The 25,605-nt window shown below is 29.3% G+C and overlaps 1 protein-coding gene across 10 annotated transcripts in view; it reads left to right on the top strand.

Annotated features, from left to right (window-relative positions):
- Nucleotides 1-341: 341 nt before the first annotated feature.
- The window catches only part of hlk (hulk), a 309,501-nt gene continuing 284,237 nt past the window's right edge, over nucleotides 342-25,605 (top strand). For 8 of the 10 annotated variants that reach the window (XM_075356337.1, XM_075356327.1, XM_075356386.1 and 5 more), the window contains exon 1: nucleotides 343-814. In XM_075356337.1, the coding sequence (XP_075212452.1) occupies nucleotides 652-814 (163 nt within the window). In that variant the 5' untranslated portion in view covers nucleotides 343-651. Of the gene's footprint in view, nucleotides 815-25,605 lie in introns of all 10 variants that reach the window. The other 2 variants (XM_075356311.1, XM_075356393.1) reach the window with 2 other exon arrangements.

Below are 25,605 nucleotides of genomic sequence, written 5' to 3'. Positions count from 1 at the left end.
TGATACACGAATTTAAAGGATTTTGTGGTTGTAGGAAATATTTTTCCTATCAAGTTAAATAATACATAATTCCAGTCAATACAGTTTTAATTTTTTTTTTAGAAAAAAATTAATAAAAATTTATAATTTTATTTCTTCAGGTGGATAAAAAAGCTATTGATTGTTAAAGCGGATCTCATTTAATATAATAAATCTGTGTGTGTGTGTGTGTGTTAGCTCTAAACGTTTCGCGCTTGCGCAAATTTATAACGTAGGCAAGAACCCCGTGCGTACATATACAGTATGAATAAACACATTTCGAATTACTTCTCAACGAAATCTCTTAGAACGAGTGTAAATACAATACATTAATTTTTCTTAATAACTTAGTTGTAGATAAATAAATATAATAATTGCAGTGTGATTAATTTTATAACTAAATTGTTAATATAATAAACGAGTGCAGGAATTTGAATAAATAATTACAATTTTATATTATATTTTATAATTAAATGATGAACAAATTGAGGTTGGGAGGAACCACTATCAGGGGTGATGCTTTATAGTGTAAAGTGGCGAAACCAAGCGGCAGGCGGAATCGGATAGTGTATTTTTAGTCCGAGTCTGGGACGGTGGTAAGTACCCGGGCGGGCGCGGGCGCAGAGGTGCGCGATGGTACGGTGGTGGTTGGTGTTACTGCTGGCTGGTGCGGTGGCCGTCCACGGCAAGAAACAGGGTGCTGGAGAAAATTCCAAGGAGCCGGTAATTGAAGAAGTCACCGCCAAGCAGCTCGAGAGGGTCCTCAACGAAAAGGACTTCGTCGCCGTCTTCTGGTGTAAGTCCATACACGGCACTTGCCACTTTCTTATGACGTCACGAAACCCGACCCAACTGCTTTTTTATTCCATCTCCCCATCCATTAAAAAAATTCATAAAAATATATTGCATGTGGAAAACAGGGTAGAATAATTTTGTTTTTTTTTTATTATTATTTATCTTTTTCTAATAATTAATATAAATTTTCACTAATTAGTTTCACACACACACGCGCGCACCCGCGAATACACTTTACCCACTCAAGTACCTAGATTATGTATATATACAGTAATTTATCTGTAATCTATTCCAGATGAAACTAAGGTTAGCTCAGATTTATAGAATTATCAGACTAAAAATAATGTATATCAGATTAATATTTAAAAATTTATTTTTTATATATGGTATACATGATTTAAGATCGGCTTTTGTTAGAGTGGATTACGTAGTTTAATTGTAATCAATGTCAAGAAAAATTAAATTACAGATAAAAATAAATCACAAGTATTAGTACAAAACAATTATTTAATTCTGAGTTAAAAATGTTCTTTTATAAATAGAATTTAATTTAACCACAAAATTTATTCAAAAAGGTATAAGAGCGTTTACCACTAATGAAGTGCTTAATGGAATTTGTAAATCCTTACTTAAAGTGCTAAATTTCATTAATAAAACTTTTCATTGGTCATTATTTACAGTAATAAATAATCTAAAAGAAGTTTATAATTATTAATTTTATATACTGTATTTATATTCTCCAACTAGTTTTCCAGCTACTGCCTGGTGTGTGTGTATTTTCTGACCTGACTTAGGTGCAATGTAAGTGTAAATGTACCGGCAATTAGTTTTATTAACACAGCATTTCATCAGATAAATTAAATAATATTAAATTCGTATGTAAATTTAAAGATGTTGTCAGATTGAAGACTGGATTTATAAAATTTGTAGATTTAGATATTTTAAAAAGCATAAACAGTATCGATGAATTGGCGTGCTAGTATTACTATTATGGAATAGAATATTCAATTTCTTTCCTTTTCAAAATCATACACTACAGGATAATGATGATTGTATTAATTATTAATTAGAATAAAATAATTTACAATAAATTAATCTCTCTCCATCTTTATTCTAGTAAAAAATTTCCTCCGACCTCAATGGTAGAATGGTAGCGTCTCTGTCTTTCTTTTATAGATCCCGCGTTCAAGCCCCGGTCATGGCATGATATTTTCACTTGCTACATTCATTATTATCCATCGGCAGCTGTTAAGTTTTCAGCATTGTATTATTGAATAAATAAAGTTTGGTGTTTGTGTGTGTGTGTGTGTGTGTGTGTAGATGCCTTGTAGATTTTTAATCTTGCTGAAATGGTTTCTCCTATTTTTCAGTCATAATTATACCATTAAAATCGTATACAATGCAGTGGTAATAGTACATATAGACGACAATGACCGATTCCTAACTAGTTGAATTTATGTGATAATAAGAATACAACAATGTTAATTTTTTATTTCTAAATAGAATAATACACCATAATATATTATTAAAAACTGATAGGTATTCTTAGAATTTTTATGATTAATCAGTAAATAATTTGAATTTAAATAAAAATAAAATATTATTTTTTATTGACATTATAATTTAATTGAAATTCAATAAAATTGAATTTCTAATTCAATAAATTAAAAATTTAATGAACTCAGTTTTTCCTATTTTCTCGGAGGAGTGGTAGCATTTTGGGTTTTTCAGCCGAAGAACTCGGGTTCGAATCCCAGTCAGGTATGGCATTTCTCATGCTCTAAAAAAGCCCATATCCCTCACGCACAATCATCAGGCTTATGTGACGATATCATCAGTAAAAAAAAAGTAGTTTGAAAAAACAAACCATTAACCATTTCTTGTCCAATTCAAGCCGACCACTATTGAACAATGCTGTTAATTAAACTCTAACAACGAAATAAGTCTCAATTTAATATTTTATTCCAGTTTCAATCTAAATCCTGAAATAATTAATATCTTCGATGATTAAGTTAGAATCCAATTATATGAAGAAAAAAAAGTAGGTATTAAAGTCCTAAATATATTCTAAAAATACAAAATTTTGATTCAAAAACTAATTGAGGTTTCATATAGTTAGACAGTAGTCCGATTATAGTAATAATAATTTAAATAGTACAATCATCTTTTTAAAAAGTTACATGATTAAATGAAGATACTTTATATTTACTGTAGATGATTTAAAACAACTTCAACAACAGTCCGATTATAGTAATAATAATTTAAATAGTACAATCATCTTTTTAAAAAGTTACATGATTAAATGAAGATACTTTATATTTACTGTAGATGATTTAAAACAACTTGCTTAAGTAAAAATGTCCATTACGTTAATTTTTTGTATTATATTTGTGGATTACGTTGTTTCTCAGTAACTGTATTCATATTTTACATTAACTAACAGCAGAAAACTGAAGAAACATTTGACATTATTACTTACCGGATATTAAAATTTTATTAGTGGCCGGAATCTTTTTACTACCTTGTACGAAGTACAAGGGAAGTACAAAGGAAGTATTGTAATAGCGAAAAACTTCGGTTTTCAGATTTCAACGAAAATATCCATTTTGACCATTCATGAATCCATTTTGATTAGTTTCCAGGACATCTGTACGTATGTATTTCGTAAAACGATAAGCCATAGAATGTTGAAATTTTGTATTTAGTTAGTTGTGCACTTCCACTTTTGATTGCAATCGACCGGGCCAACAATGTATATACGGTCAGGCCTCTAAATAAAGCGGGGTTTAAATTTTGAAACATTTGGATTTTTTACTTTTTCTTTCAGTAATAAGCCCTTGTTGAGTTCTTTTCAATGATATATCATAAGTGGTAATTATTTTCATTGGTTCCAGAGTTATAGCCAAATAAAATTTTAATTAATGAAATATTTGGATCTTAGAAGGGGAAGACACATTAGTTCGAATCCGACTTCATATACATATATTTTTTTTTTTTTTTTTTTATTTAAATATATTAATTTCTTAATAATTATTAACCTTCGATTGTATAAACAATTTTAGCAATAAATAATAATTCAATAATAACAATACAAAAAAAATCAGAAGTTATTAGTGAAATAAAATTTTATGTACTTTCCATTTTAATTCAAAAATGTTTACAATCAGGTTAATAATTATTAATAAATCAATATATTTAAATTAAGAAAAGTTAAAAAAAAAACTATATTAAGTCCGATTCGAACTGATGTGTGCATGATACGAATCCTACACGTTCTCACTTGCACCACATATCTACTTCGACGGCGTGAAACAAAATTAATATATAAACTAATATAAAATTCTAAGGAAATTTTTAGAGCCATTTTTCTTGAGTATAATTGAATATCGTGTGTTAGTATTTTGTGAATGAAAACACGTAAAGGGTGTACTATTCACACACTCAATATGGTTCAAATCGGTGTCCCAATGCTCGTGCCTTCCCCTTGTTAGCTACAGTAATATAGGTCGTAGATGCCTTAAACTGATTTAACTTTTTATAGCAAAAGGTCACTATATTTATTTTCTCTCGTAATTAGAAATAATTTGCTTACGAAAAACAATTTTTTCTTAAACATTAAGATCTTAGTATATTAGAACAATTTTATTTCAGGTAAGATTGTTGAATTAGTAATTATATAAATATTTAATGATAATAAAAACTAATATTTTAGTAGTTGTGTAACTGTCCACTTTATTAAAGAATTTGAAGATCGTATCTCACTTTCAAATGAAATAAGTTTAAATGAAGTGCAGCAAAAAATGTGTATATGTAATTTAATAGGCGTGCCCAGAAGTCATGTGGTGTCTAAATCAGATTTTTTAACATTGGGAATACAGACGTATATTCCGTTTTGAATTAAAATTGGATAAATGTCTTCAGAATAAATTTAATCATACCAATTAATCATTAAAATCAAATTAAGATTTTATATAAATAAAAACAAAATTGCGCATTCATAGCGCGTTTTTTTTTTATATATATATAATTAAACATACAAATTTATTTGATTTGTCCTTGATTTTAAGGTAGAAAATATTTTGCTGGAAAATATAATAGATTTGATTCCACATTCGTTATTTTTTAAAAATTCTATTCTGAGTCATTAAAAAACAGATCAAAATCTTCATTATTTAATTATAGTAGTGTAAAGAAAATTCCAGAACGTCACATTTACCAAAGCTTAGGTTAAATTCTTAGCTTAAATTCTTAGCTTAAAATTATCAAAAAGGTATAAAACAAACCTTTATATTTTTTTGTGAATGCATTATAAGATCATTTATAAATTTCTTAACTATTTACAGATGGGAATAAATAAGTCCTCATTTATTTCATTAAACATTTGCAAAACAATTATAAAAAAAGGATGATTAGGGAACGTAAAATAATTCGTATACCCATTTAATGAATGTACTCAAAAGTTTTTGTAGGATTAAATTCCATCAAATTTTTATCTTGCTTGAAAATATTTTTATATTGAGTTAAATATTTACATAATTGGCTGCCTTCATGAACATTATAAAAAATGTAATATATAACTTATAAATAAAAATGTAAATGTTCGTTTGTTCAAAATCTTAAATCTCCGAAAGTTCTTCACCGATTGCTTTGAAATTTTGACACAACGCTACATTCAAATACGCGCGTGTTTTTATATACCTACACTTACCTATTTACCTATGATGTCACACCTGTGACAGGTAAATACATGGTTTTTAAAAAACAGCGCTCTCTGTTGGACGTAAAAGCAACACGCGCTATACTAAATACTTTACGATTCCATTTCAATGATTCCGATATGTGTGTCCGCTATAGTCTAAAAAATTACTGGGCCGATTTACGCGCGGGGAAAAAGAGAGAAAGGGAAAAAAGTAAAAGGGTGAAAGGAAATGGACAGGAATGGGGAAAGGAAAGGTAAAGGGAGTGGAAAGGAGGAAATGGAAATGGAATAAAGGTAAAAATGAAAATGGGAAAAGGAAAATGGAGAAAAGGGGTGAATGGAAGGGGGAAAGGGTAAAAGGGGAAAGGTTACATTTTTTGAAGTTCCGTAATGTTCATTTCCTTGATGTTTTATCAACCTTTCAATTTCGTTCATTTAATCTACATATATATATATATATATATATACTCAAATCTAGCAATAGTGAAGCACTGCCGGGTCTGCTAGTTCTAATATAAATATTATTTTATTAGATTTTATCATAATTTAAAAAATTTTTTTTAACTTTTAATAGTTTTAATACAACATACCACTGTCTTTGTTGAAAGCTTGCCCAAGTTTAATCAGAAACATTTCTCTGATGAAAACAAGTTTGACAAGTTTTCCTCAGTTGAATAACGAAGCGTATAATAAAGACAAAGTTATGTGAATACACTTTATAATCCCAGCTTAGTATCCAAGAAACACCTTTTATTATTTATTACACAGTTTATCGCCGTAAGATTATTTGCATAACCTAAATTATATGATAAAAACCTTTAATGTTTATACATTAAAGAGGTATATGTGGTTGTATATACTTGATTATACAAGCGATCGATTTAGTATCACTCGCCCAATCCCCCACCGATTCTATTGAAACTTTACAGACATTTTAACGAAGGTTCTAAAAATATTCTGTGAAAATTTTAACTTTCTAGGATTCATAGAAAAAAATGGCGGCTTTCAATTTCAGCTCTGAAATATTAAATGGATTGTTCGGTTATAAATCCCACTTTAAGTTATAAATCCCACTTTAACCAGTTGATTACCCTGGAAACTGAAGGAAGATTATGACTAATCATTAACTTATTTTATTCAATTTGAATAGCTGTTTTAAAAATATGTCATCTGGTATTAATGATTTTTAGTAGCTATTTTTGTAAAGAATGAAAAATGTGGTTTATCTGAAATCGATGATTTTATTTGAACGCTGCATTTTGTTTCTATGAATCCTAGAAGGTTGAAATTTTCACGCAATATTGTGCGTGTGCATAGAAAACTTTTAATACTAGAAATCAAATTAGTATTCCACAAGAATCTAATAAAAATTACAGTAAACTATTAATCAAATTTATGCTCAAGAGTAATCTAAAAATATGATCTATTGGTTATAAATAACTAAACTTTTTTCAATCTCTTCGTAACATTTTTAATTATTGTACCGATATTTTTCCCCGCTATTTTTAAAAAAATAACAATTTCATTCAGTAATGAATATTTAAAAAACGAAACTTTTTTAATTATTGGTTTGCTCAAAGATCATATATTAATGAAAATTCAACTATTATTACGTCGAGGATGAAAATATATTTGCAAATAAAAACATAAAAAAATATTTTGCGTCAGTAAGTATAAAAAAAAAAAATGGTATTCTCTTATGAACAACAGTTCATAATAGGAGTTAAGTAACGTTTTTATTACGTTAATATTTCAGTAAATACTCGTATTTGTAAATATGACTTATTTACGGGAATACTTTCTTCTCTGCCAGTATTTATTGGGAAAGAATTATTATTTTTTTTAATATAACTTCATCATATTAAACTTTTGACTATTACATATTTTCTTATTTAGGTTATTAATATATATATATTACTCCATGATTATGTGGGACTGACTCTTGCAGGCTTATCCTTTAAAACCACTTTCCTACGACAACATGGTATTCGGGTTCTCTTTAACAAAGTATTATCACAGCACTCCCATGTGACTTGTGCCCTCCAATGTTAGCCAGATTCCTAACAACCATCAGGATCCTGTATTTTTTTTGGGGGGGGGAGGACGAAATTCCTTAATATGAACTTAGCCCAAAGGGAGACTCAGAGGGAATCATTCACTTCTGGATTGCTTTCGCCATCTTTGTTCGATGATTTTTAAACAACATCGTGGAAGCACAACAAATTCTTTCTGGCATGCTTCCTTACACTGCAGGAACCGATCACAAATTAATACGGTGTGTTCTGCGGTACCCTCCTCCTCGTTCCTACACATTCTGCGGATGTTCTCAGCGTCCGTGCATGCAGATGTGCCTCGAAACACCCTCGACTGGTAAGGAACTGGGACGCCTCGTAGTGTTTTCGGTGCAGGCATCTCTGAAGGTTAGGGATTGTACTGGGATTATACACATTAAATATTACACTTTTGGATAAATCGACGTTGATTGATTCCTACATCTTAGATACATAAGTAAAAATATAATTAGACTGGTGTGTGTGTGTGTGTGTGTGTGTGTGTGTGTATAAATATATATACTTGACTTCAAATTGGTGCTTATTACTGTAATAAGCAATTTTTCGGATCTACCACACATCTCTTTCTCTCGCTCTCTCTCAGTTAGGAGAAATATGGATCTCAAAAAAAAATGATATTCTTTGAAAACATAATCCCACTTCAATTATTAATAACTTTTTATTCGCTTTTTTATTAAAAATACTTTCTGAAATTAAAAAAAGTAAAATTATGTAAAATGACAAAAAATAATAATTATAACTTTTAATCATTTTTTTATTCATTTAAACAGTCAAATTTTTAAATAACTATTTTTTATATCTTTACATTTATAATGAAAATTTCTTGAGAATATGTTTAAAAAGTGTCATATAACAATTTGTTAATAGCGGACGACAATGCAGTTTTTTAATGCTTGTTATTCACAACATACAAGTAAATAAATAAAATCAGGTGATAAAAATGTTTGTAAGTTAAATATTTATTTTTTAATTTAATTAAATATACGTTTAGAACTAGATTTTTTAAACTAATTGTTATTAATAAAGGTCACCTGTCAAAGAGAATGTTTTATCTTAGAGTATAGAAGAAAAATTAATTTACTGCAGGTATAGCAAGATTAGAATGATATCAGTCATTCGTAGTCGTTATGCAATCGACTAGCTTTAAATTTCATTGAATCTTTGTTAGTACGTATTTATATATGATAGCTATAATCTACGTTCAGGTTAAAAAGACCTTTATAAAATCATATTAATTAAAAAGCTAGCAATAAAGTTGTTATACTTCCTTGGCATTGATTATTTATTCATATATAATGGAAAGGTATAGATGAAAATAAAATTATCCTTATGTATTTAGATAAAGCAAAAAAGTTTAAAAGATTCAAAGTATCGGTAATTTTTTTTCTGCTCCACACCACCAAAATTACCTTCCAAGAAAATCTGATTTTTCTATCTTTATAAACGGAATAGACTAAAAATTCCTGTAAAATGTAAAATGTAAAATGTAAAAATTACTGTAAAATGTACAATCAATAAAAAATTCCTAAGATTTATTTTTTTGATGGTGGGGAGTGAATCGTGTCATGAAATTTTATTGTAATAATATTATTAAAAAGTTCTTTATTTAAACTTTTAATACAATTGAAAGTTTAAATAAACAAAAAAAGTTTTAAGAAATTTGAAAAAATCGTTATTTTTAAACTTTGATCGGCTACCCCATCATATTGTCATCAAAGTAGTTTTTTAGACTACGTACACCATTACTATACCTAGAAAGACATAATTAAAAATTCGGTTAAAAATATGTAAAAAATAAAAGCTAGCTTTTTTCGATTTCTTTTATGAAGAGAAGGAATTTTGAGACAAATTGTTTTTAAAAATGGTAAGATAATCATGCTCGCATGTACTGAACTTAATATAAAGTTGGGTTATGATTGTAAAAGTTTGAAAAAATTTACCCCCAATAAAATATCTACCCCCACCCCTCGGAGATATTGACCTAATATAAAGGATTCTCTATAAAATTCCATCAAAATCAGTTTATCCAGTCAAAAGTTATTAAGCTTCAAACACGCCAACACATGTACATACATATACACATTTATATGAATATTGACTCCTCTTTTTTGTTTTTTGGGGGTCCCTGGGTGATGAAACATCAAGAAATGAAAAAACCCAAATCTCATTTTTTGACTGATTATCATCCTTTCCTTCTTGCAATATAGATCTAGAGCTACGATGCCAGGAAAGTAAAAATGAGAATGAATGAAATTAATAATCAGAACTAATTGTAACTTTAAATTAATTTAATTTTCTTTACAAATAAAATAATTTGAATTATTATTTCGGATGATTGGTTATAAATATTATGTTTATAATAGAAATTTTTTCTCTTAATTACATAAAAAATACGTATATAAAATACATCGTTTTTTTAGCGTTAGGAAATCAGTTTTTAAAATTCCATGAAGCTGTACCTCATTTCATTGTGCTGTAGATATTTATAACTCCCATAATCGATTCCAAATAATCAATGGTTAAACTAATCTCAAAAATTCTTTCATCTAAAGCTATGTTTGTTCTTTCATCAAATGTGTGTAAAATTTTTCTTTTGAGTTAATTATCTTAGATCACTACTTGGAGTATACTGCAGACTACTTTTGAAATTAACAGTGAAAAATAATAAATGGTCACAATTTTGGTTAGGATGATTATAGCCTGAAGTTTTGTACATCAATTTCTTTTTCAATGTCCTTTAAAATGATGTGTTACAACCCTACCCTTTCCATTTAAAATACTGGAATTGTATCTCTATGAGAGCCCTTGGAGGCTTCCAATATAATCTTATACTGAAAATAAATCATGTTAGATCATTTTGGTAAATTCTATTTTTTTATTTAACTGACGAAATAGGATTTAGGGGTTGCCTACTTTATTAATAGTGTATTTATTTGTAATTTAGAAAAAGAATAAAACGTCGGTCTCCATGGTGAAGTGGTAGCGTCTTGTTCTTTCGTTAGGGGTCCCGGGTTCGAATACCGGTCAGGGATGGCACTTTTCATAACAGTACCAAATTCCATTTCCATATTCCCATTAATAAGCCTCTCTATAATCTTCTGTGGTGAATAATTCATAAAGAAAAAAAGAAAGAAAAAATATGGTTGTAATAATTATTTTAGTGTTACAGTACGATGACTTGTCTACAACAGAACGTTCATCAAATTTCAAGAACAAGGCTATGTTCAAACAAGGCTATGTGATGCAATACATCCATCCATCACTTCTTTTTACTTCATTAGATGGGTTGAGGATGTGTAGAAATAAGATGAAACGTTCGTCTAAAAGTTAATTTTAACAGTTAATAGGCTAATAATATAAGAAATCCTATTTTTAAAAATATAATAAATTAAATTAGGTCAAAAAATTGGAAATAAAATAATAAATTGAAAAAAAAAGCATGATGACTCATTGGCATAAAGCACATTGAACTCGGTACTGAAAGATCTTATTTTTTTTATTTAACCATATTAAAAGTCCATAAATTGTAAATGTTTATACAGTTTTTTTATGTTCATCTACCTACCAGTTTTTCTTCACTTAGTAATTTAATTTTAAATGTGAAATGAAAATAATTTATTTCATGAAAGAAAAATTATTTTTTTTCAGTGTTAGTCATCTTCCATAGTTGTGTGTGTGTGTGTGTGTGTGTTATAATAAGTCATTTATCTATATCTATATCTATATCTATATGTATATATATATATATATATATATATATATATATATATATATATATTTATATATATATATAAAAAATTTTTGGACAAAATATATTTGGAAATTTTTGGACAAAATATGTCGAGATATTTATGAAATAAATAAATATACAAACACACTCACTACCTTCTTTATATATATATATATATATATAATAACCTGTGCGGATAAGATACATATTGGAAAATGCAAAATTTTACTTTTTTTTCATCGAAATTCGTCGAATTCATCGAAAATATTGGTCGGTACACAATCAATCATATGTAACCATACAGCACGGGCGAAGCCGCGACGGGTATGCTAGTTATTAATAAATAATATATTTATGTATAGTTAAATATTATATGTACTAATACAGATTATTACTAAAACTAATAATGGATAAAATAATACAGTTTTTAGTGGAGAATTATGTAATTATTTACAGTTATGCTTGGTGGAGATAGAATTTCGAGTAACTAACTTTGTATTGTACGAACGGAACTGACGACTGCTAGTCATTTTTGTGGATATGATATCTAGTGTAGGCTCTTAAACAGTTGGATTCCATCCAAATATTGTGATCTCCCCCGCATTACGTCACAGCTTTGACGTGCGCAACAGCAGAACACACTCTACACCAGAGCTTGATATTTTTACGTTCGGTTATTTTTAATAACTATTTCATTTAAATCGATTTCCATCTTATATCATTATATCCATTATAATTATAACTTATTTGTTAAACTGTAATTTAAAATATGTATATCTGGGTTTAATTAGGACAATTATCATTATATATGATAATTATAATGATAATGATAATCTGGATATAAAACTAAAATCCAGAATTATAATGAAAAGTATGATTAACATTGAAATTCTTACTATATTTGCAGATATATTTAGATAATAAACATTTTGATTTAGAATATGTATTTTTTTAAAATGAGATTAATTTTAAAATCAAAAACAGCTGACAAAATATTACGTGCCTTTCCCTGCTATCCCGATCAAGTCATACAATAACTGGCACAGTTTTTTCGTTGCAAAGTTTTTTCTGCATTTTAGATCCGACGTATATAATTGATAAAAATTACAGAAATTTCTTGATAGCTCTAAAGTATAAACTTTCAAAAGGTTTTTGAAAAATATTTAAACCGAAGGGAGATAGAGCAAAAGAACAAAACACGTACACCTCAGTTTTAAGAGGTGGAAATTGATTTCTGTAAACATTTTTTCTGTATTATATATCCATTGTAGGTAATAAATTTACCTTAATAAAGTTTTCTCTGAAATGCCTCTGAATAAAATCGAAATTGGTCTTTTCGCGATATCTTTCAATCCCTTAATGAATTTTGAAAAAAATTAATACGGTCATTTTCCCATAAATAGAAATATTTGAGCTAAATTTTAAGAAAATCGGTTGGGTCAATTTTGAGATATAAGACCAAAAGCAGTGCAACTAAATACAAATAGATTGATTTAGATGAATTAGTTGGATCCTAAAACGTAAAGATTTGCAAATAAAAACCCATTACCCCATTTTTTATATGATCACCATAGTTTCCCCTTTAATATATTTGTTCTAGCTAAATCCCTAAAAAGTAAAAGTATAGGAAATGGAATCAAATTATTACAAACATGTACAAAAAAAATAATCAGCGTATTTATTTAACTTACTTTATACTCGTAGTTACTGTAGCTATCAATACAGTGTTTTTATAATGGTGTGCTGGCTATACGTTTTCGGATTCTACTTGTAAAACTAAACAAAAAATATTCTTAGAAAAATGGCAATTTCTCCTTCGCTCTCCTCCTGTCCGCCATTTTGTTATTTTTATATAAAAATGTATATCTCAAGCTCGGATAGATAAATGCTCCACCCCAAAAAATGCTCTAAACTAGTGGTTATGTGGGCATACTGCATCAACAGCATCCCCTCAACCTCGAGTAGTACTAGCGTCGCAATCCGTCATCTTGGAATTTCATTTTTTCCCTGTGGGAAATTCCCTTTTCCTCGTCCTGTTGGACCGGGTAATTAAAAGTTCCACAAGGTTGCCATCTAATTAATTTTTCACACTTTAAATATTAATTATTTATTTTATTTATATAATATTTCAAAGATTGGTAGCACTGATGTACAGCTGTTGTAGTCGTTCGCTATGTTGTGACGTCAAAGGTGAGCGGTAGAATTAAATAAATTAATAATTTTAAAGTATAAAAAGTAACTCGATCTCAATGGGTCTCGAACTAGATTGCCTGGTTGACTTGATACCTGGTGCGTTAAGCCTCGCGGCTACACCAGTCTGCCGACCGTACAAGCGAAATTTTTCTATGTAAGTTGTGAAATTACATTATTTTAGTTAGTGCTGATCGTCGCCGCTAGTACTGCCATATCCGCCCGAATTAAATACCGGTATACGAGCGCGCTTTAGTTAGAAAACGTTTGAAACGAAAAATTGCTTTGTAACAAACAATTGGAAGATCTTTTGATTTGTTTTTTTTTTATTATTATCAGATCATTACAACGTAACAAAATAAATGGCACTAGATCGTGGATACCAATCTTCTTTGGTGGTTGGGTTTTAATGGGTTTCACATTCCCGGAACTCGGCTTTAACCGCGTGACAGCTTTTCTTTTTATGTAAATGAATGTACCATTTATTTATTTACCATTTTCATCCCCAGAATAAAATTTTGCTAAATTTAAAAATATAAATTAACATAACCCAAACAAGGAACATAAAAGAAATACACAATAAGAAAGTAAAAAACAAATTATTATTAAATTTTAGTCTACTTGTTAAATAAGACGTTTTCTGATTTTTTTCAGAAATTTAAAAGAATTTGGTAAGTGTTGCTCTATTTTTTTTCAATCTTTTTTTTTTAAGAGTTGATTTCTAATTTGATAGGAATTTAAACAGAATTTATTTGTTTCGAAATTATAACATTTAAGACCCAAATAAAAATAAAGTTAGTTTCTCAGTTAAAATAATGCTGTAGTCTTGATCATAATGAAAAATTTGAGTAACAATTATGAGTTGTCAGAAAACGATGAAGCGTATATTTTGTTATTGCCTTGATACTCTTTTTTATGAATGAAAATTTTATATTAAAACAAAAACGATATCACTTTATCTTAAACATGGACTTGATAAAATATTTTTTCCAGAGTTAAAATCGGCATCCTAAAAATCTTAAAATAAGCTGTTTTTTGGGGAAAATAACTTTTATTTGACCAATTAATTATTTACTTGTGTAGTTTTATGTTAATTTTCATTCCTTTCTCTTCTGTATAGGATACACACTTAAATTATCTATCCAAAGTTATCTGTTTTTTATACTTCAGTCTTGGTTTTCCTCTATTATTTTTTTCTGTACACTTTCTTTTTTTTCTAAATACGTAAACTAAACATGGATGACGAAATACATGACTAATCACTGTAGTTCGTCTCTTTACACTAGAAATCCTTTTGATCTCTTTATCTCAAGATCTCTTTATTTCATTCTTCATCATTCCACTTTATTTTCAACTTCCTCCTGTAATATTATATTTCAATGGCCCATTTATTATTCTCCAATCTTTGTTTGGCAATTGTAATTCTACACTCCTCACAAATATTTTTAAGAACAGGCTATCTACTTGTTACGTCTACATTTGACTATCTCACTACTTATTAGCATGAAAGCTCATTTTTTTTCATCAGTCTGATCACATACATCACGTTCTCTTTTCTTAATATTTTGTTCTTCATTATCCCTCTTTCTGTTATTACATTTAATTATTTTCTTTTTACTCTTATTTATTTTCAAGCCGAATTAAAGGATATATAATTAAAATCTTAATATTTTAAAAGCTGTTTGTAGATTATTTTCACGTGTCTAAAAAAAATCTAATTAATATTTTTATACGCAGTGTTTAATGACGTTCTCCCGCGACTTTCTAACCTATTCTACTCGTAAAAATAATAGAAAAATGTAATATAAATATATCACATAAAACGGTTAGTTTGCGAGTTATGGCTAGTGAAAGATTTTGCACTGGTTTCAGCTACCCCGTTGAAATGAAGTGGTAATGAGATTTTTAGGACGTTAATTAAAGAGCAGCATTAGTAATTTCTTATGGTCTTTCACCTGAAAAATTGAATAAAATAGGTACCAGAACTATATTTGTAACAGGTTTTGAGAAATTGGGATGAAAACCAATAAACCAATAAAAATCCCTTTTTTTACGATTAACGAACAATAACTTTGTTAAATAGGCGATAAAAATATAAAACTTTTACACAAAACTTATAGAGAATTGAATTCTGAACAAAATGGTTTAAAATGAGTTGAATAAAACAACGAAAAATTAGAACTTTGTTTAGAAAGTGAACATTACTACGTTTGTCAGAAAAGTACGTACTTAATGTAAACAAAAATCCAATTCTTTTTTGATGATGTGAAAAATTTGTAAAAACAAAATTTACTATTAAAAATTGCTTTAAAAAATTTTAAAAAGACTGGAAATTGCACAATAATTGTAAAATAAAAATGACTTAATAATTTTTTTATTAATGACAGAAATAAATTATTTGAAAAATTATTATTTCAAAGTTGGAAATAAAATAATAACAGCTGATCAATAATGCTCATTATTATATTAATGTTTAAATCATTCTGTAAGGTACATTAAGTATACAGGGTATTGTGAACTGTGCTGTCGTTAGCGAAGGTTTTCTGTGAATTTTTGAGCTTTTTGAAGATGTTCCTCTAGCGCTGAGACGCAAAGTATACTTCCCAAGAAATGTGTTGAAAATGGTGGGCTCATTTTTGAACATTTATTATAAACTGGTACATATAATGCTCTTTGGTCTAGTGCACTGTATCTAAAAGAAATCCTATTTTTTCTTTTTTTTCTTTTTTTTTTATTCAACTTATCTTACACCATTTTGTTCAGAATCAAATCCTCTAGAAGTTCTATTTAAAAGTGTTATGTATTTACTACCCATTTAACAAAGTTATTTTGTACGTCTAACAAAAAAAACATCTATTTTTATCCCAATTTACTTGTTTCAGCTCAGATTTCTAAAAAAACTACTGAAGATGCGGTTCTGGGACCTATTTTATCTAGACCTATTTTTTCAGATAGAAATCCATAAAAAAATCACTAATTCTGTCCCTTAATTAATTACCTAAAAATTTCAGTACCACCTCTTTTCACCGGGATAGCTGAAATCCAAGCGAAATCTTTCATTAGCTGTAACTCGCAAAAGAAGCATTTTAGAAAAATATTTATATAAACGTATTCCATTATTTTTACAAGTAAAGGAGGTTATGAAAGTCCCGGGAGGACTTTGTGATACACCCTACATAATATTACTTCACTGATGTTTAATTAGGTGACTGCCTCAAGAGTAGGTTGATTTGAGTGTTTTAAAGTTAACCCTCATTTAGAATGCGTAAATTAAGTAAATGATTTTAATTAAAAAAGCGGTTAAAATATCACTCAAGATAAAAAGGGAAGGCTAGATAAATATTATTAGAAATATATTAACATTTAAGGGATTATTTACCATCCTGAATGAAAAAAAGAGTGGTAACTTCCACAAAACTCTTGTCTAAGTATATCTTCCTAGATATTAATAGTTTTGTACAATAACAGATAGTAGAATTTGAAAGTTTAACCCAAGTTTGGATCAAGTAAAGTAGGGTTTTGATTTTTTGTAAAAAATTAGTTAGGCTTAAATAATACGTAAATAGATTTTATGATATTGGAACAGTTTTACAAAATTAATAAATATAAATATGAAATCTATACAACCGAAGCACTTGAAAAGTAAATATTAAATAAATATTATAAATTAATCTATTTCACGTTGAAAAATTATGTATACTTTTAAAAATATTTTTAGTTCTAGTTTTCTAATATTAAAATTAGTATTTCCTTATGTTAATAAGGAAAATGGATTCGAATTTATTTCGTTTCAATAGAATAGGAAAATAAATATCAATTGAGTATTTTTACAAGAACGATTAATAAACTGGTTTATTAATAGCATTAGTATTATTAAAAATAAGAAATTCTCTTGAATTTAAACATTTTCAAAAAAATAATAAGCTGTTTCAGATTATAACTTCACTCTTGGTTACTACTCTACGGAGAATTTATTACGTGTGTCAGTTATTTTACCGCTCTGAGTTAAGTGTGCGAGTACGATACACACACATATGTAATTCTTTTCATGTGGTAACTGTTTTAAATTGATTTTGATATTTTTTTTCTTTAATGGATTTTTATGTTAAAAAATTCGACATTACATAAATTTCAAATCTGGACCATTATTTTTAAAAATGGCAAACAAAAATAGGAAACGTTTTAAACGAAAAAAAAATTTGTTCTATAATTGTTCACTGAAAATTGTATAATTATGTTATATGTCAAAAATAATTATGCTTAGTTTGTAGACCCGATCATAAGTAACAAGAATGCAAGGTTAATTACGTATGTAAGATGTCGTAACATTAACAGCTGTAGGCGATATGAAGCGTAACAAGGGTTAACCAAAAAAAAATTGGAATAATGACCGTCTAGCATTCCATGCTGTGCTTGATAAGGAACGTGAGGACTGACGTAGTTTCCTGTTCCAAATATATCGATGTTCAACCAGCCAAATATAATATTGTATTACCTTACCAATCCTAGTATTATATGCAGATGATATTCAGTACTGTATGGGATGACAGCTTATCTCTTTTCACTGCACGCAGTAGCCGTACAACTAAATTACTGCTCTCAGAGAAGGCACTTTTGATAGATACATCTTGTACATCAGACTTTTAGGTTTATCACAGCTGAAATAAAATTAAAATTTTTTCCGTGAAAAACATGCAGTATGCCTGTACTGTCTTTACTCAATATAGAAATGAATTTATAATTTTTATATTACCAAAAATATAAATCACTTGTAAAGCATCACTTTTCAAAGAAAAGAAGTAGATCTGGATGACCCAGTACCTCCGTTTGGCAGTCAATACAATCTGAATATATTTATCTATATTTAAAATAATTTTTTTAACGCATTTCATAATTATCTTTTAATGGGTTCTTGAACGTACAAAAATGTTTTCTTTGACCAATTATCGTTGAAAAAAATGATATTTTTTAATAATATTAAGCAAATATCTAATATAATATTAAGTAAATATTTAGCACTCTTTTTAAGCGCTAAAAAGAATGCCAAATATTTTGTAATTCATACAACATTAACATTAAAATTCTACCAAAATTTGTTTACCACTTTTAAGAAATTTAATCTTTAAAAGAAGAATTTGGTATTTTTATGTGGAGTCGTTAATTTAGATTGTATAATAATTATTTTTTTTAAATATATCTATGTAATTATTTATATATTTGCGCCCATAATAGAATTCTAAATGTCAAATTCATTAACGGAAAGATTTACTTTTAACAAAATCTAGTGAATATTTCACTCCAATGTGTTGATTTTTAACCTATTTAAGAACTATTTTTACTGTTAATAAAAATTCTAACAGTAATTCAGCATTGGATTATTCACTCCTTAAATGACTCAATAATAAACCGTCTCCTTTGTACCATTAGGTGAAAAATCTAAATCATTAGCTCTTATAATAAATTTTTTAGTAAACACAAACGCTGTTTATGAAGTAAAGAACTTAATCAATAGAACTTAATATTTTCTTAAAATAAAATTTTACTTCTTTTAATATTAATTGATAAAAAGTCTCCCGGTTACATTATCTAAAAAGTAATTAAAAATATACCACAGAAACTTTCCCTTACAAAATAATAATCATTGAAACTGATAATTTACTTTACTTGGAAATAGTTTTTTTTTTTTTTTTTTTAATATACGGAAAAAACTGAGAACTTCTCTTTCAGAGATCGAATGAAAAATAATAGAATTTAACACCCAGTAACAGAACTTAGACCCTACAATTAATTAATAGTATTAATTACTCCACACTATTTAATACTTCAGCCCACACAAGTAGTTATTGCTTGTAGCATAATTGTACCTTTTACTTTCCTTGTTATACGGTTATGTTTTTTAACTGTACAGTATTCTATACAAGGGAAAATATGCTGATTGGGTCAAATTTTGCAGATCTTGACTTTCGTGATCCCCTCTAAACAAAAAATATTATTTTAATGCTGAAACATAAAATTTAATGCATATTTCTATTTATTTGTATAAAGTAGTACGTATAATCTTGTGTAAAAAAGACATCTTATAATATTCCTTCATTCTGACTTTAAAAAAAAACGAAAATTATTACTTGTATTCAGATTTGGGAACTTTATGTGTGTGTGTGTGTGTGTGAGTGCGCGCGCTCGCGCCTGTGTGTTTTAGATAAAAAATGGATGTATCTGAAAGAAATACCGCAATCAAAATTTAAATGGTTTTTATTTTTAGATTCTGTATTTAAAGTAATAAAACTGTTCGTCCATCTAAAAATACATACTGAAAATATAAATACGTACAAGATGAAGAGCGTTTGGGATATTTTACTCATACGTATCAAAATTAAAACTGATTCACTTAATTTATTAACTAATCTTAAAAATTTATTCTACTAATTGTATGCAAACATAATAATTTTTAATAAAGAAAATATTCCATACTTTAAATATCTTAATAAATGTATTAATATTAAAAAATATAAATATTAAATATAAACATAAATAATATTGCTGCTATATTGATTATGAACCTCTTGTGCACTTTTCAAAATTGTTTTTTTTTTTCATTCAATCCCAACATATCACATTATGCCAGAGATGTATGATGTTCACCTACATATGAACAGGTGTCGCTTCTTTCGGCTTTCAGCCAAACTTCTGAATGATTTTAAAAGGTATCTTAACTTTACGACCTCGACCTTTTATGATAAAAAATTTAAATACCAATTAAAAATGGAATTTTTACTTTTAAATATAAATTATCATGCAATTTTCCTTTTAAACCATGCTCTCAGGTCTTTCTAGCAATATTTTTTTTATAAAAACAGATCTGTTCATAAAACGTATTATTTATTTAAATCCATTAAAAATGTAATATATCATTAGGAACAGGAATAAATTATGTTATATGTTATGTAGGAGTGCAACTGAAAGCTAAGACAAAGTATACTGCACTTTGTAAATAGTTAAAAAATTACTTATTTTTTTCTAAATTTAAATATATTGGGTGATTTAGGGAAAAGGGCAATTATTGAAATGAAATAGTCTTCTATCTGCGTGATAACTAATTGAACGGCGTGGGCTTCTTAAGACAGCAGCTTCAACAGTCTCTATATTGCCCAACGTACGAACGGTCCGCACACCGCATGGAGGTTTCTTTTTCATAACTGAATCCTTTTTCACAGAATCACGTATCTTATATTGGGTTACTGCTATTGACCGCAATATACTTAAACGCATTTCTTTATGTGCAATTAATGAAAAGTTAATCTTTTAAATACTTTTCTCATATGAATACTACTAGAACTGGTGTTACGTCACAAATTTACATACCTTCTCTTTCCCTTTACATTGGAACGATAGAGCTTGGATTCAAATAATATACGAATAAATTTATTTTAAACAACTTCTAAAAAAAATAATATGATTGTATAATAATAATAATAGATAATTTTAGACCAAATTTCTTAAGAGGAAATAGATATCTAATGAGATGATTTATTTTTTAATTTATTTCCTTTCAGTAACTAACAACTACAGGCCAACATACACATGAAAAATCCCTTGATGGATCGGAATTTGAACCCAGGACATTCCGAATAAAAGGCGGAGGCCCTATCAGTCTATCATGGAGGTTGGTGGTGATCCATTAAGTTTACATTTTATGGATCACATCAATATTTGTGACTAATATTGACAAGTTATCCTAGGGAAGCATAAAGCTTATGGCTTCCGTGAATCCCTTTTGAATTCTAATGACAAACTGAATAATTTTCCCTCTCTTTAATATTTCTATAATCTTTAGTAATTGTTAAATATCTACTCAGCCACTTCTGTCGTCATTTATATATCTTCAATATTCTTCAATGTTTTAATCATAAATTGGTGGTAATTCCTAAAACAGGACTCTTGCCCTCCAGGACTACCTTTTTTATAAATTATTATTAAATCACAAAAATTATTATTTCATCATAAATTATTGCCTTACAGTTTTAAATTAGAATATTATTGCTACTCTTGTGAACTTGTTGTAGGTCAACAGAAGTATTTACTTAATTCATAAGCTATGTCTAATTTGTAACTCTGTTGTATATTGTAAATGATATTGTATTGTTTGTCTTAAAAAATGTATTCTTAGTTTGGAAAATAAATTATTATTATATTATTTTGCTACATTTTATACCCAGAAAATGAACATTTTTTTTTTTTTTTTTTTTATTTATAAATAATTCTACTGCGTATGTAACTCTTCTATCTAATAAAATTGTACTCATTTTATAATAGTAGAATGCATCAAGAAGTAGTAAATAATAAATTGTGAAGTACTGTTTTGTTATTACAACAATAGCTATAAAAATATTTAAGATAATTTTGTAAATTTTTATAAGTTCTGTTATCATATTATATATATATATACATATATATTGGCAGTCCATTAATGTGGTGAATAACATAAACTATAGTAAAGGCAGTTACTTTTTACGGATTTGAATACTAGAACGTGGATACCGGTGTTCTTTGGCGATTGTGTTCCAATTAACCGCACATCTCAGGAATGATCGACCTGAGACTGTTCAAGACTACACTTCATTTACATTCATACATATCGTGCTCAGTCATCTCTGAAGTAATACCTTACGGTAGTTCCGGAGGCTAAACAGAAAAAGAGAATGAATAACATACATCCTTTGTATTCAGTTGGTTCATGGTTCAATTCTTGGTAAGGACCTGGTGATTTTATATTATTTTATTCACTTCATAAAAAAAAAATTTCCTTAATATATGTGTTTAGAGTAAACAAAAGAAATAAATTTTTAATCTCTAAATAAATTTTTAATCTCTATTATTAAACAGTTCTATTATGAAAAATAATATAATAAAATATTTATTTAATAATTAAACAAAAGTTGTATTATTACGTTAACACATTTAACCTAATTTTATAAATAGAACATTTAACAATAAACTTAATTTTATATCTTTATTCTGATCAGAGATTTTTACCATTAAGAATAAAAAAAAAAATTTTGGTTTAGCATAATGAAAACTGAATGTTTTGGCAGAAGATCACCAATATCAAAAAACCCACGCATCACATCAACACATACCAATGAATGTTCCCATCTACTATTTTAAGATACAACAAATGAACTCTAAATCGAACAACTTTGAAAATTTTATTATAAGATAACGTAAAATCAGTAGCAAATATACATATATATGTATATATATATATATATATATATATATATATATATATATATATATATATATATATATGCTAGCATACTCTCATCGCGGCTTCGCCTTCTCTATATGGTTACTTGAGTTTCGCATCGCGGTCAATTTTTTGTTTTTTAGCCAAGTAACTGGAGGCAGGCGCAGTCAGTCACGTCGAATATACTATAACAGCGGCTGTCGCTGTGTTAGTTGAGCCGCCGCGCCATACACCTTCGCATTCCTTAAAAAAACTCCAAAATGGATTTTAGATATTTATTTCAGGATTGTTTGCAAGCCCAAATCTACTAAATATCACGTTTGGCATAGACGGAAATGGAAAAAATTTACAATAATTGTACAAAATCTATTTACTTTTTCCACGAAATTCAAGGTCAAATTTCGAAAAAACTAGAAATTTGTTTTTAGATATTTACATGAAGATTACACGTACACCAAAAATCAAGTTGATTTCATCATTTGTTACCGAGATATTAAAAAAATTGATATTAAAAGATTCTAAACTCCATTTTAATTCTTTAAACTCGAAATTTCAAAAAGTAAATTTCATTGTTACTCCATTTAACCCTTTAAACATGGAATTTCAAAAAGAGAGAGCCTGAGAGGGAGTGATAGCAAATGAAAACGTTTGGTTTAACAAATAAGGATTCCAGTCTTTACTCCAAAGCTTTCTTGAGCAAAACAAGTAACCAAAATTTTTTCACATGAATGAGTTACTATCCCGTTGCTCTCCCAGAGTAATACGACTAGAGATTCTTCTCCTGGAATTACGGTACCGCAGCCGATATATCTGCTTTAAGGTGCCGAGAATTCTTCTTCTACATCTTCCATACTCCTGCATTACAACTCGCATGCCGTCATATACCTAAAAACTAAATCAAGGACTGGAGAAATTAGGATTTGCTTGCAGAACTACATAAATAGAAAATTCTAATTCTATTTGACAGTTCCAGACGGTATAAATGGAATTTAGTGGTAATGGGAATTTAGTGGTGGAACCAATTAGATATCATTTCCTTACCAACTACCTAACTTATCCAGTAATTTATCTAATTGGCTATAGTAAAAGGAACAATGATAATTAAACAATGAAGAACTGAATCAATAATAGGTAATCTAAATCAAGAAAAAAATAATACTATATACAAATTTTAAAGATTGTATATTTTTTAAAGATTTAAACTTTAATATATCATTTAAGACAGTTTTAATAAAACAAATTGAATGACAAAGTGTGTATAACAATTTTGGTTCCACCACTAAATTCCCTTTATGCCGTCTGCCAAGCACTGATCAAATACTACGAACAAACACCCTATGCGAACTTACACACCGCGAGAGCGCGAAGAAAACTAGCCACTGGTTTTCTTCGCGCTCATCCAACCACTCCTCGCTGATCATCCAATTAATGCGGAGATCCAGAAAGGAATGTATTCTCTCAAGTTCCCTAACCGCTCGTGAACCCTCGGCCTCATATCGGGGACATGGTCCACTGTATCGTCAGTTCTATAATCCGGGCATTGACACGAATCCACCAAAAGAAACCAAGCTAAACTTGCTCGAAAGGCGCCATGCCCAGAGATGCCTATCTATTAACACTGCAAGCTGTCCTACTCCGGCACCTCACTCATTCTTACCTTCTATCAACATTCTTATTATCTGAGCATCAGCCGTTTATCCAGATCGCCGCTAAGTAGGTCTCCCAGCATTCATACAACCTAATCGCCACCAGTTCAACTGAGAGGATGCCAACCAACACACATGCAGCCTCCGCGGTGATTGTCCTATAGCAGGAGGTGACCCTCAGCGCCATCGGGCGCTGCAGCCTTCCCATCACCTGAAGTGCTTTCTTAGACTTTAATGCCCTCTCCCAGGTTGGGACTTCGTATAACAGTGTGGACCCTCGCTAGCAACTTCCTCTTGGATGCACATGGTGAACCACCTACATTTGCCATTACACGGCTTAAGGCTACAACCGTCCGCACTCCGCGTTCAGTTGTTTTCCTGGTATGGCACTGGAAACCAAGGTGACTATCTGACCAAATACTCAGGTAAATGACCTCCTGAGACGTTTGGACACGCAGGTTACCCACACATACCAACATCGGTGACAGTCGCATCAAAGAGGACAGTTGTCTGAGACTTTTCGGCCGCTAGTTGGAACCCATTTCTCCCAAGCCATATTGTCACCAGTTTTATTGCGGTGTTGTCCTTGGTCATAACCTTCTCCTCACTTCTTCCAACTATGGTCAAGGCCAGGTCATCTGCAAAAGCAATCGGCTGTACCCCCTCCGGAAAATCAGACCGTGGTAAGTCGCCGGACAAATTGCAAAAGGTAAGCCCCATGACAGCGCCTTGTGACACTCCGCATCTCATAAGGACCGTAACTTTACCGTCAACTGTGATCTCAACTGAGGTACGCGTATGGTGCGTCGGACATAGGGCTGACACCCCAGTACTTCAGCTAACGAAAGATGTTGAAGGTATTATTAATGTCCAGGAGCACCACCATGAAAGTTCTTCTCCTTGTACTTGAGCCACCAGCAGCTTCGTCAGCAATTTGCATGACCTCAGACACATCGTGCAATGTGGAGCGCGTGGCTCTGAAACCGCACTGGTACTCGCTAAATTCTCCTCGGTTAACCAACTTTTCCTTTAGACGTGCTACCAGTAATCTTTGGAACAGCTTACTGAAGCTGTTCAACAGATACAGGAGCCTATATGAGAACGCTATACCGTTCTGGCGCCCGGCTCTTTTAATCGTAACTAGCTGAGCACCCTTCCAGCTCCTGGAGATATTCTCGTGCTACAACATGAAACTGAAAACTGTCCGG

The sequence above is a fragment of the Lycorma delicatula genome, chromosome 1 (genome assembly GCF_047948215.1).
Source record: "Lycorma delicatula isolate Av1 chromosome 1, ASM4794821v1, whole genome shotgun sequence".
NCBI classification, from domain to species: domain Eukaryota; kingdom Metazoa; phylum Arthropoda; class Insecta; order Hemiptera; family Fulgoridae; genus Lycorma; species Lycorma delicatula.
Note: the sequence above shows the minus strand (reverse complement) of the source record. Positions and strands in the feature narration are given on the sequence as shown.